Source organism: Petaurus breviceps, unplaced genomic scaffold (genome assembly GCF_028583685.1).
Source record: "Petaurus breviceps papuanus isolate PSGF00001 unplaced genomic scaffold, PetGlider_PUasm1.0 191, whole genome shotgun sequence".
Classification (NCBI taxonomy): Eukaryota; Metazoa; Chordata; class Mammalia; order Diprotodontia; family Petauridae; genus Petaurus; species Petaurus breviceps.
This window is the reverse complement of record NW_027185811.1, coordinates 2328284-2342047: the sequence shown is the minus strand read 5'-3', so window position 1 is coordinate 2342047 and position 13764 is coordinate 2328284. Positions and strand designations below refer to the sequence as shown.

Genomic DNA, 13764 nt, shown 5'->3' with positions numbered 1-13764 from the left:
CCCTTCCAAGACCCAACCTTCCAATACCTAGATACTCTTTAGGCATTTTAAGGGAAGGCGCTTAGAAGGAAGAGACATTCAAGAGAGGCTTACATTCCATTAACTCTTACCTATCCCCACTTTCAGGGTTTGATGGAAAGAAATTGGGCAGGATTAAATTAATCCCTCAGTCAATAAATGCATACCACAAATTAAGCCTTGCTCATCCAAAACCATAAATGACTACAGTCCGATGGAGGAACAATATGAACATATATAACCGTGTACAACATCAATATATGCATAACTACATACATACTTAAATGTGAAATGAATACACAGTTTTGATGGGAGTTCACTAGCAAGTGGGAAGACCAGGAAAGGCCTGATGGAAGGGTCAAGCGAGCTGGGTCTCCAGGGAATGCAGGAATTCCAAGACATCACAGAGAAGATGGAGTGCATTTCTGGCCCGGGGTGGGCAGCAGGGGAAGGGGCAGCCAGCTCTGAGACCTAAAAATGGGAAATGCACCTATGGGCCAGCTTGAGCTTGATCCCAGTGTTCAAGAAGAGGGACATGTTGCACATTAACTACACATTAAGTGTTAACATGTAAGACTTTTGGAAAGATAGGGAAGGGGCAGGTTGAGAAGATTTAAACGTAGAATGGTTCATATTTGCTCCTAGAAGCAATAGAGGGCCCTGAGAGTTTACTGGATATGAACGGTGTAATCAGACCTATCTTTAGGAAAATCCCTTAGTCAATTGTGTGGAAGATGGATTGGATGGGGAGAGGTCTGGAGAGAGGCCACATAGAAGTTAATTGCAGTAGTCCAGGAGGGAGGTAACGAAGACCTGAACTAGGGTATCGCTGTGTGAGTAGAGAGGAGCACACTTGAGATACAGTAGAGGGAGATATAAGATACGGTAACTGATTGGATATTGGGGGTGGGGGTGGGGGACGGTTCATAGTGAGATGTCAAGGATAACACTGAAGTTTCAAACCTGGATTTTGGGACATCCATTTAATATAGTGAAACTGGACTTGGAGCTCAGGCAGGAGATTAGGGGATAGATATATAAATCTGGGATTTAGATGCATAGAGATGATAATTAAACTCATAGGAGTGGATAAAAGTTTCTGAGAGTACAGTACACAGAAAAGACGAGGTCCCAAGACAAAGCCTTTGGGGACACCCACAGTGGGCATAACATGTATGATGGGAGGCTGAGAAGGAGCAGTCAGATAACTAAAATGAGAACCAAGTGAGAACAGTCTTACGAAACCCAGAGAGGAAGAGGAGGGTGGTCAGAAATGCCAAATGACAGAGAATCTAAAAAAGATGAGGTCAATATATGGCAATTAGGAGATCACTGATGTAAGAATAGGCCCCAAATGGGGCGGGTAGGTTGGTGCAGTGAATAGAGCACTGACCTGAGTTCAATTCAGCCTCAGACACTTAACACACAAACTAGCCATGTGACTTTGGGCAAGTCACTTAACCCCAACTGCCCTCCAAAAAGAAAAAGAAAAAAAAGAATAGGCCCCAAAATACCTCACCAATTTTTAGGCTTGATACCTTATCTTAGTAAGAACTCATCTTGATCAATTGATCAATCATAGAGGATGAGATTAAGCATGAAAAGTCTTTGATAGCCATCTAATGAAATGAAATGGCAAGACAAGAGGTCTATTCTAATTGACTAGGGAATTTTATTACACTCTCTGGGTTTTGTATAAAAACATTTAATGATTTAGCTAGAATGGGAGAATTTAAAATATTGGAGTGACTATGGGGCTCTAGCTGAACCCCCTGAGAAGGAACCACTAGGGGTTAGGAGAAGGGCCGAGAAGAAAGCTTAGCTTCAGCTATGGCCAAGTCTTCTCTCTTCTCCCTTTCACCTTCCAGTTTGGCTGGATAAGGGCCTCCCAAGTTTCAGAGTCCCAAGAATGCTGGACTTCCCATCTTTCCAATGTCTTAAATGGCATCCCTGGATCAGTTGGAGGCAGGGTTCTGCAATGGGAGCCAAGGATCACTGGACAAAAATTCATCATGCTTAAAGTGAACTTTAATAGCAGAAAAGGACTTTCAACACCTAGGACCTGAGTTGTCATATTTGAACTCAGGCCCAGTGTTTTATCTACTTCACCACCTAGCTTCCCATAGGTCCTGAATTACTGATTTGCAACTTGAGAATCTAAACTTGAATCCATTTTCTCTTGGATTCTATATGTTCTTGGGGGAGGGGCTGTCTCAGAGTTGGGGATGTTTACTGAGAACAATATCCCTTTCTAAAAGGTATTTAAGGCTGACCAACTAAGTCAAGTGCTCATCTTGGGAGGAAGCTGGAGCCCATTAATGGTTCTCCCTCCAGAAACTGCTGTGGATTTATTGTATATATTTTAAATTTATTTATCTGTGGCTATATTGCATCTCCTAGTAACATGTAAGCTTGGAAGGGCAGAAACTTTCTCACTTTTGAATTTTTATCTCCAATGCCTATCAGTAGAGCAGTCATAAATGCTTTTTGAATGAAATCAGAGTAAATTGAGAAAAGCACAGAATAGCCTAAAGGAGTAAAAATCAACAGGTGAGGTTTAAAATGACATTGGATCTGTAACTGCAACACTTTTATACTTTAGTTTTGGATTTTAAAGGTTAAATGAGAAGGCGGAGGGACTGTAACTGGCTAAGCTCCCAAACTGTCACGGAACAAAGGTTGAGAACTCTGAGCCCTGAGGTGCCTTATGCCCTGGGAACTTTATACTTGTTTAATAAAACACCTAACTATAGCCACTTACAAGGTTAATTACCACAAGAAGCTGACTACATTGATCTGAAAGTAGATTGAAAGAATTAAATCTGTATCTCTTACAAAAGAAGAGATAAGGTAACTTTATAACCAACTAAAGCATGTATTGAGTGTATCAGAGAAAGGTTCAGCACAACTGGACCAAAGCAAAGCAGAAAAGGGTTATTTTATCCAATAGAGTTTTAGGTAATGCTGTTTTTCCTCCTAGAGAAGCAAGACTGAAAATACTCTGTATTCTATAAATAATTCAAATAATGGAGCAAATACTATCTCTTGTCCAGTGGTAAACTGTGTAAGCCTCAAGGTATCCTCAAAGAAAATGTTAACTTTGTATGTGATAATTGATCATTTATATAGTGCTTTACATTTATCTGCTTTTTTTTTTTTTTTTGTCTTTTTTTGGAGGGAGGAAGGCAGGGCAACTGGGGCTAAGTGACAGCTAGTGTGTTAAGTGTCTGAGGTCGCCTTTGAACTCAGGTCCTCCTGACTCCAGGGCCTAGCTGCCCCATCTCGTGTGTGTGTGTGTGTGTGTGTGTGTGTGTGTGTGTGTGTTTTCTCAAAACAAAGCCTACATAATGAATGTTTTATACCTCTGTTAAGAAGGAAGCTGAGGCTCAGAGTGGCCAAGCAACCTGGTCAGTCACACAGTTCACTGGGAGAGCTGGGATTTCAAGTCAGGGCTGCTGATTCTGTCATTTCAGGGGTCTTTTCACTATACCACATCAAAAGACACATAATCTCGACTACTTAAAGTTGCTTCAACACTTTCCACCTCCATCTCAAAGAGAACACATTTTACTTCTTGGGAGGCACGCTTTTATATAAATGATCAAATATGTTGACATTATTTGAACTGGACATGACTGGACCAGGAAGAATTGTCACCTTTAAGCATCAGTCATGAGCTAGAGGCTCTCCTGCTTCATCAACATAAAGGCTTGGATCACAAGACTGAAACACCGGACATTCAAGATTGCTATCACTTGTCAGGTTTGGAAGGCGACTGCAATATTATCTCTTTAGTTTTCCCCCCTATCAAATATGCCTGGTGTTGTCAGGCTTTCCACTGGATCGAGTGATCATTTTGTGTGTGCATACCATGCTGTCTTCAAGTTTTTATTAAGTGCCTACTATGTGCTAGGCACTTAATAGATGCCAAGCACTGAGGACACAAAGAAAGGTAAAAACTTGGTTCTCTGGCAGCAGCAAGTTCTCATTCTAATGGGGAAGACAATGCGCAAACTACTAAGTATATACAGAATGTATACAGTGTAAAAGGAAGACCATCTCAGAGGGATGGACCAGCAGTAGGGGAGGTTGAGAAAGATCTATTTCACGGGGTGGGATCCGAGCTGATTCTTTCATGAAGCCAGGAAACTAGGTGGCAGAGTTAAGGGACAGCATTCCAGGGACCAAAAAGGCACAGCATGCCACCAACTGAATGTGGCCTTTGCAAATGTTAGCTTTAAGAATTCAGCCTAATTTCAAGCACCCAGTCAATGACAGACAATGGTTGCAAATTCTAAAGAACCACTGGGCAACCAATAAATTGGATGCTTGCAGGAATTGCTGCTGTTGTTGTCTAACTCTTCTTGACCCCATGGGGATATTCTTGGCAAATACGGAGTGGTTTCCCATTTCCTTCTCCAGCTCATTTTATAGATGAGGAAAAACTGAGACAGAGTTAAGTGACTAGTCCAGGGTCACACAGCTACTAAAGTGGCCCAGGCCAGATTTTAACTCAGGAAAATAAGTCTTCCTGACTCTAGGTTTGGCACTATAACACCTAGCTGCCCTAGAAGGAGTTACCCAGTGCCAAACTGGTGAGGCTGACATGGTGCTCGAGCTAAACCATGTCCAGTCCCATCCTCTCTTCCTCAGCATCCCAGCCACCAATGGCCATCTGCTTCAACTCTCCCTGCTCCTTGTTTACACAACAGCAGCAAAGCTGCCTTTAGGAGCTTGTAGAGCACACCATCCCACTCAACCACATGACATGCTCAACGTATGTCTTTTCTGTATATAACTGTGTGTGTGTGTGAGTGAGTGAGAGATTTCGGAAGGCAAAAAGCAGGGCTTTCCTTTGACTACTTAATATCAGTTCAGAGTTGCCAAAATATATAGAGGTTCCTTTGGGAAGAGGGCATAGATTGATTTTGCTTGGTTCCAGAAGGAAGAAAAAGGATTAATGAGTAGAAGTGATGAGTCACAGTTCAGTATTAATTCCTAACAAGTCCATTTCAAAAATGGAATGGAATGGTTTTTGTATGTATTTTCTAACATTTACATAGAGCTTTAAGGCTTACAAAGGATATTACATACTACTTCAAATGAGATAATGAAATCCAAGTTCCCCATCCCTAGAGATATTTTAAGCAAAGGGTAAAAGATCACACATCAAGGATTTTATAGATTCATAAATAAGAGGAAAAAGTTGGACTCTGATGACCCATTATCTCTAAGATTTAGTGAAATAAATAAATGCTTCCTGAACATTTGTGGATGATGGTTTTTTAACACAATCCTTACTTTTCATTTTTCTTCATCAAATTGTCATACACACTAAGCCATGGCTAGTTAAACTGAAGGCACTTAAACATGTGAGCAAGAGCTTCTGAGATTTATATACAGCTTTTGCCCTACCGCGTAAAAAATTAGGAAGACAATTCTGCTGAGCTCAGGAGCCTGAACTGAACCCCAGGGACTTAACAGTATTTACATTTTGTTTCCAAGCTGTGGAATGTACTTACTTATTACCAAGGTCTTTGCAAACAGCAACTAGGCATCACAAAGGATATAACACAGAATGGATGATTTGCAGAACATCTATAAATCCAAGACAAAAGGTGTGTGGTGACAAGGAGGGCACTAGATATTGGCTTGAAATTACAAGAACCAAACAATACAAAATGTAGCTTCATATGCTTGCTAAAGTTCAAAGAGCAGCCCATTACCACCACCTATTGGTTGGAAGACACCACATCACCATGTGGTAGCTCAAGATTTCTGTTTTTGCCTCCTCTTTGACAACTGTGGGAAGAATAATGATTTAGGAGATCCTAACAAAGTATGAGCAAAAAAAAAAAGACAATCAGAAAAGTTTTAAATGTAAATGGAAAGCTTTATTGGATAAAAATGTTTCATTATGAGCAATATTGGTAAGAAAGCAGAATATTTTACATCTCTAAAAAATATAATAAGAACTAAATTTCTAAAGATACAGTACAAAAGAGTCCTACAGTTTAAACCCCTCCCCCCCACCCCAAGCTGGAGTATAAATTATGTAAAATAAATGTAATCACATGTGAAGTGTTCAGAAATCTTAACACTAGAAACAAGTTCCAAGAAAAAGGATGACGGTCTAGCTTTACACTGCGAATATTGTCTTTAACATAACATACATTTCAGAGCTAATTAGGTATTAAAAATGGAGTCTCCACAGAGGTCCAGGTTTTTTAAGAGTCTCAAGAATGTTGTTACATTAAGTAAATTACAGGGAACATGAATATTACAGAGAAAGGATATTTAACAGTTTTTTGCAAAGATGTCAAAACTCCTTGGCAAATGCTGTATTTTATTTGGGTGACAGCTAGACCCTCCCCACCCCCAACATTGTTGCCTAAGGATGAATGTCAATCCCCTCAAGACACTCCACAAAGATTGCTGGTGTTATCCCCTAACAATTTCATTACAGAATGTGGCTTGGAAAATGCAAAACAGTACATTTATTTATTTTAAACTGATTTAAAGGAAAAGTGAATTTATTTTTAAAGAGACTAAAAATTTGATCACTTGGATGAATACTAAGCAATTAAATTTTTCATTAGAAAATATACTATTTGTGCCCTTTATACTAAAGTGCATTCAGTCATAATTGTTAGGCTTCTAAGTCCCTTCTGAACTGATCCCTAGTCCATGGTAGTGTCTGTAAAAGTAATGGTTTGTCACTGAAATCTGGCTGTAATCCTGTTTTTTTGGATCACAAGGAAATTCTGAAGAAAATCATTTAGTGTAATTTTTGTCCTTGAATGTACAAAGTACTTAATGCATGTATTATCTTTGCCTGAAATCAAAGGATTTAAGTAACAAGATCTCTTGCATTTATTTTCATTTGGGTAGCAATACGGGGTTTATCTGAAGCAGCTAATAACTTAAGAAGAGGTACTGTGCAAGCTGGAAATGCCACCCACTGCATTTTCATATCAAATTTACTTCCATATAAATCATAGTTCTAAGGTTATCAGTTGATGTGCAGTTAAAGCATCATTTTCACAGATGGCAGCTGCTTACTAACACTATTACCAATTTAAGGCCCAGCACCTTTGAAAATTTTCTAGTTAAAGGCCAATCTGTTTTTCATCTTCATCATCATCATCATCATCATCGTAATACCGATTCCTCTTTATTTGCTCTTCTACTGATAACTCTTCTATTTCTTCTTCCCAGAATCCCACATCCTGAGACTTCTGATTCTGAGAAGTTGCAAATTCTGTGATGGGTCTGTTACCCACATAGTTGGAAGAATTTGGTTTGAGTGAAGACTGATGTTGTGTGTTCACATCTTCACATATATCTGCACCATTCTCTACAAACTTATCATCCCTTTCCTCCATACCAGGGCTTTCCCTGCTCTTCCTTTTCTCTTCCATAGCTTCATTCTTCCAGTCTGCTTTCTCCACATTCCCATTCTCCTTGACTTTGCCTTTCTTTATCTGTTTTCTCTCCAACACTGTACTACCCTCCAGTTTCCCACTCGGTTCTTGCATGTTCCAGTCTCTCCTAACAGGGGGAGACAGAGTTTTGGGGCCTCTGAGAGATGTGCCTCGAAACGATGCTGCTACCGTGAAGGGGCGACTTCTTTCTTTCAGTGAAGACGATCTTCTTAGCTTTTTCAAATCCAGGTCTACGTCCTCTGGAGTATCTGGCTTGCTGAGGTCATCCTCAGGAGGCCATTTAGGCTTCAGCATTTTGATCCCTTCTTCCAAAACACTTCCTGAACTACCAAGTTCTGTTGGAGGTGGCCAAGCAATCCTCAGCTTCTTTGTCTCAGCTGGTTTGTCTTCCTTTTCTGGCTGAGATGTAGCCTTGGCTTCCATACTGGCAGTCAATACACCCACCTTGGCAATGGGAGCATCCTCAACTCCTGGGTTCTGGGGACTCGCAGCTGAACTTAGAAGCTGGGTTGGCCTCTCTGGAGAATCTTCAGTTTCATTTTTGCTTGCCCATAGATCCTTGTGCGGTTTATGTCCAAAGCCTTCATCATAGTTGCCTTTAGATTTAAAGAGCTGATTGAAGTGAGGCTTGCAATAGATTCTCCCATGTAAGGATGCATATGTTCCTAGACTGTTAGCAATTAAAAGCAGCATAAAGTTAGTATACAGTAAACGCAATTACACAGAAGGCCATAACCTGGCCTTCTATAAAATTTCAGCGTTTTAAAAATGGACCCGATGAGGAAACACATTCAAAGGTCATATTTTGAAAAGCTTATCAAAAGGCTAATTCAGTCACCTTGGACTCTAGCTTGTGTTTTTTGTACACTTCATTCACATAATTTGTTCTTTCTCATCTCGGAACCTTTGTAATGTCATCATTGAACCTGAAACATGCTTGCTAGTCTACGTATTCTTTTCTTTAAAAAACTCAACTTTTAAACAATTACTTCTTACAGGAATTCTTCCTGAATTACATTTTCCTAATTTTTTAACCACAAATATAACTACCTCCTTGGAAGCAAGCAGTTAGATTTGATGGACTGAATCTTGAAATCCTTTCCAGTTTTAAAATTTTTATGATATATATTAGTTGGCCTGGACTTACTATAATACAAATTACTTCTAGTCCTAAATTATGGTTATTCGTATTCAAAAGGTTCAAATTCCACTGTCATTATGAAATGTTAACATTATCTCCATACATGTGTATGATGCTTTTCACTTTTTCAAAGTGCTTTCACACAAAGGAAGCACATTGCCATTTACTGCCATTTTTTTTCAAAAGCCAACATCTAGTGAAAACCAAAATTACATGGGGGGTGGAATATGGGGATGCCTTGCTTTTATCTGGCTTACCTGAGTTTGTTGTTGCAATAGAAACAACGGAAACAGCTGATGTGAAACACCTGCTGGTTGGCCAAGAGGCGCTCCATCGGGTACACTGTTTTCTGACATTCCACACAGGGCTCTTTTGCAGGCAGCTGGAATTTCTAAGTAACAGGGAGAGGATAAGTGAAGAGATTAGTAAATACTTGTGTTCAAATTTTGCTGAGGTGAAGCCCAAACCACAACACTCATTAGCAGGTGACTTTAACCCTAACTCCCTAACAGCAAGAGTGTCTCCTGTCTACCTCTCCCAAATCACCTTGCTAATTTTGAGTTGTACCAACTGCTGAGCCCAGGTGAAGAGAAGTCTGGATATCCAAAAGGGGATAAGCCACAAAACGTTGTGGGTGGATGTAAGGAGAATGAGATTAGGAGAACATGTCAACAACAGCAGGCAATGCTACTGCATGTCCCCTATCAACTCACTATAGCTATGCTGCTCTCCACAGTGACTATTCTAAAGCCCTCCTCAAATCTCCCATGGCTCCTCCCCCCTTCTCCTCATTCTTCCAGCTGAAAACTTTACCTCGTATTTTAAAAACAGAAAAAACTGAGACTATTTGTCATGAAATCCCTCTTCTCTCTTCCTCATCTCCTCTCACTTCTGACACTCTCTCCTCCTCATTTTAAAATGATGAACAGGCCTTACTCTGTACGAAGACTAACTCCTTTACATGCTGAAGAGATCCCTTTCCATCTTATCTCCAAGAGACTGCCCCCCTCTGCCATCCCTATTCTTTTACTCCTTTTCAATTTCTCCCTCTCTAATGGTTCATTTGCTATTACCTACAAACATGCCCGGGTCTCCCCTCACTTGATCCTTACACCCCCTGCTAACTCTTGTCCTGTTTCTCTTCTACCCTTTGTAGCTAAACCCCTCAAAAAGTCTATGATAGATGCCATCACATTTTCTCCTCTCAATCTCTTCTTTTTTTAAAAAATATTTCTTTTATTTTATTCAGAACTTGAGAAATAAAACAAGAATTTCCATAGCATGTAGAATAGGAAAAAAGATGATTGTACATGAAACTGTAAATCTATTATGTACAACTTGCTATTCCTTTTAAATATATAATAAAGTTACCATGTACCCCCCCTTTTTTTCTTCTTCTCTCCCCCATTCCTTTTGATCTCTTTTTTTTCTTTTTGGAGGGCAATTGGAGTTAAGTGATTTGCCCAAAGTCACATGGCTAGTAAGTATGTCAAGTGTCTGAGGCTGGATTGAACTCAGGTCCTTCTGACTCCAGGGCTGGTGCTCTATTCACTGTGCTACCTAGCTGCCCCTCGATTTCTTCTTAACCCCTTACAATCTGGCTTCCAACCATATCATTCCACTGAAACTGCTCTCTCCAGAGCTATTAATGATCTCTTTTATCAGTTCTCATTCTCCTTGACCTGTCTGCAGCTTTTGACACTGTTGGTCACTCTCTCTTCCCTGACACTATCTTTTCTCTAGGTTTTTGGGACTCCTGGTTCTCCTAGCTATATGAAGTCTCCTCTGCTGCATCCTCCTCCAGATCACTCTCTCTAATAGTACATGTCCCTCAGGGTTCTGTCCTGGGGCCCTTTTCTCCTCTCCTTCTATGCTACTTCACTTGGTGATTCTCATCAGCTCTCATGGATTTAATTAATATCTCTGTGCTGAGGATGCTCAAATATACTTATCTTGTCCCAAACTCTAAGCTGACTTGCCTTTCAGTCATCTTGAAATAGATGTTCAAAACAGAAGATATCATCTTTCATCCCCCCACCCTCCATCCCATTTTCCTTATTAATGTAGAAGGCAATACCATCCTACCAATCCCTTGCAACCCAGGAGCCATTCTGGACTCCTATGACTCACCCTCACATCCAAGCTGCTGCCAAGGCCCATCAATTTCACCTTGGAACATCTCTTGAATATGTGCCCTTCTCTCCTGACACTGCCACCACCCTGGTGCAGACCCTCATCACCTCACACCTTGATTATGCAATTTCCTGCTTCAAGTCTCTCCCCATTCCATTCATCCATCAACGTGATTTTCCTAAAGTGAAGGTATGCTCGTGTCATTCCCCCTACTCAATAAATTCCAGTGGCTTGCTATTGCCTCCAGGTGCAAATACAGAATGTTCTGTTTGGCATTCAAAACCCTTCATAATCTAGCCCCTCCTATCTTTCCAGTCTTTTTATATCTTATACATACTCTTCGATCATGCGACATTGGCCTCCTAGCTCTTCTACAATTGAGACACTCCATTTCTTGGCTCCAGGCATTTTCTGTGGTTGTCCCTATACCTGGAATGCTCTCCCTCTTCTGCTCTGATTACAGACCTTTTTGGCTTTCTTTAAATCCCAATTAAAATGCCACCTTTTAGCACCTTCCTTCTTTTAATCATTTCCTATTTGTCTTGTATATAACTTGCTTTGTATATATTTGTTTGCATACTGTCTCTCCCATAAGACTGTAAGTTCCCTGAAGTCAAAGACTGTCTTTTATCTTTTTTGTATCTTGAGGACTTAGCACAGTGCTGGGCACATAGCAGGTGCTTAATAAATGTTTACTGATCAACTGACTGAACATAAGAAAGAAGACATTTGCCTTAAATGTCAAGCACAAGGAAGGAAGAGTCAAGTAAAAGAAAGGAACATTGGTCTCCTTCTGTCTGAAGCATTGGTTTCATGGCCAAAAATGCCACAACTTTGGGAATCAGAAAAATACACTTTCATTAAGTATCTTTTATTCTCTTTGGTTTATAATTGGCTGGGCAAGAACTATTTGACCAAACTGGCAATAAAACTTAAAAAACAAACAAACAACCCAATCACCCTCAAATACCTCACAGTACAAATGCAACAAAGTAAAATAGACAGGAACTCCTTTATCAGGACATTATCGTCCAGAAGCAGGCGTAAACTAAAAAGAACTCTAAGTTCTATAAGGCTTTAAAAGTTTATTTTTTAAAATGATGAGACTGGTCTCTCTATCTCTTTCAGGGTGGCACTGCAGTAGCCATTCATGGTCTGACCCCACTTTGCTATTCTGCACAGAAGCTTTAATATGCTCAGTTTTTCCACCCTGTAGTGGCTCCACTGTCTTTGGGCAGTCTTATGGTCCTACACCCCTAGGGGCTTACCATATTTGTACCAGACTTAAATTTGGACACCAATTAATTTTGTACTACAGCTCAGAACTCCCTAACTCAAGTGATGTACCAATTTAGGTCTTTCCAAGAGACTACAGGATTGTGTGACTATGACCTGATATAAGATTTCTAAAAGTGTCAAAATTTAAAATGCTTATAGAGTGGGGGAGGGGAAAAGAGGGGGATGTACCTAAAAGAAAATTTGTTAACTCACTAAAATACTTGAAAGGTCAAAACATAGTTATCTTCTTGTGCAACATGGAATGTAAAGTATACAAGGTTTCTCATATATTCAAGAAGGTGTTAACTTGCTACTCCCACTTCTTGAGAATGTAAAACATTAGGTATCAAAGTTCTAATGTGATCTACCACCTCATGGGTGCTAACCAAAGTTTATATGATGGGAAATGGCCATATAGGAACCAAAAGAGGGTAAAGAACCTGATACCTACAATGGTAAACACTCCTATAAGTGATAGATGTAGAAAGATCTGGTTAGAACAACTTCAGACTGACATCAAAAGCAACATAACTGTTACCAGAATGATTAGCAAAGATCTTGGTAGAAAACACACTCAGTAAATCATTGAAAAGTCCTTATCCTTATAATAACCTAAACAAATAGGCTAGGTTCATAATAAAATGGCTGTGGGCGGGACATAATATTGATAAAAAACTGAACTTAGGACCTATACACCAGTGCTCACAGTTGTCAAGTTACTATTACAAAAGGAAGAATGGAGAAAGAAAATGAGGAGCAGAGAGGGAATGAAGAATTTTAAAAGGAAGAGGGGAAAATGGTAATATAGTAAAATAATATAATAATTAGTCATAAACATCTAAATTGGATTTGAGTGATGTAACAATAAGGAAGCTAGAAATAGCCTACTTTCAGCCAGAAAGCAATTTCCTAAGAAACTCAACAACAAACAAAAAAGGGGAATGTTATCTATACATTTTCTTTCAATTCCACAAGGTTATTCAAATTCTTCCATTATATACAATTTTCTTTATTTTACACTGCTGGAAGTAATCATGTTAATATCAACTGGGGCTTGGATTGTTTTTTTCATCACAACTAGATTTGACATATAACTAACTGAAATGCCTGTGTACAACTTCAATTAGGTTTACACTAAAAAGACTGGGTCCTGGTGTTCAGTAAATATGATTATAAGTAAATTCTGGTAGAATTGAGACTACTGAAAAGCTTCATCTAAGTCATAATAAGCATGCTGTTAACAGTTATAGAACAAAGGCCCCAATCAAATTAAATACAAACTAAAGCTCCCTTTTCAGTTATAGGATTTGTAAATACTACTATTCTGGGGCAACAAGCATTATCCTGAACATAATTCAAGTGCCTATAAATAACAGAATAGGTAATAGTACTAGTGAAGCTAGAGTAGGAGGAAGGGATTACATATATAGAGATGAGAAAATGTTAGTATGTTTATAGGGAATAAAGCTGCAGCAATACTTTTCTTTACAAATATGCACATACAGAAAATACTTCTATAGGCAGAGGTTAAAGCACAATTAATAGAAAGGAGAACCTGAGAGAAAGTTGCAAGTTGAGCTCACATTAGGAGGAAAGCAGAAGGCAGGAACAGAAATTAGGTACCAGGAGCAGGAAACAGAAGCTGGAAGAGACAAATAGTAACAACCTTCAATGAATACACAACATCTGATACACTGGGAGCCCTGTGCTTGCAACTGCAGTAAATACAAGGAAGTAGCGACTCATCCA

General features: G+C 39.5%; 1 protein-coding gene across 2 annotated transcripts in view; it reads right to left on the bottom strand.

Moving 5' to 3' along the window:
* Positions 1-5890: 5890 nt before the first annotated feature.
* The window catches only part of LIMA1 (LIM domain and actin binding 1), a 121676-nt gene continuing 113802 nt past the window's right edge, over positions 5891-13764 (bottom strand). For both annotated transcript variants that reach the window (XM_069092569.1, XM_069092570.1), the window contains 2 exons: positions 8862-8995; positions 5891-8133 (listed from right to left, as the gene is read on the bottom strand). In XM_069092569.1, coding sequence (XP_068948670.1) covers positions 7128-8133; positions 8862-8995 — 1140 coding nt within the window. In that variant the 3' untranslated portion in view covers positions 5891-7127. The remainder of the gene's footprint in view (positions 8134-8861; positions 8996-13764) is intronic.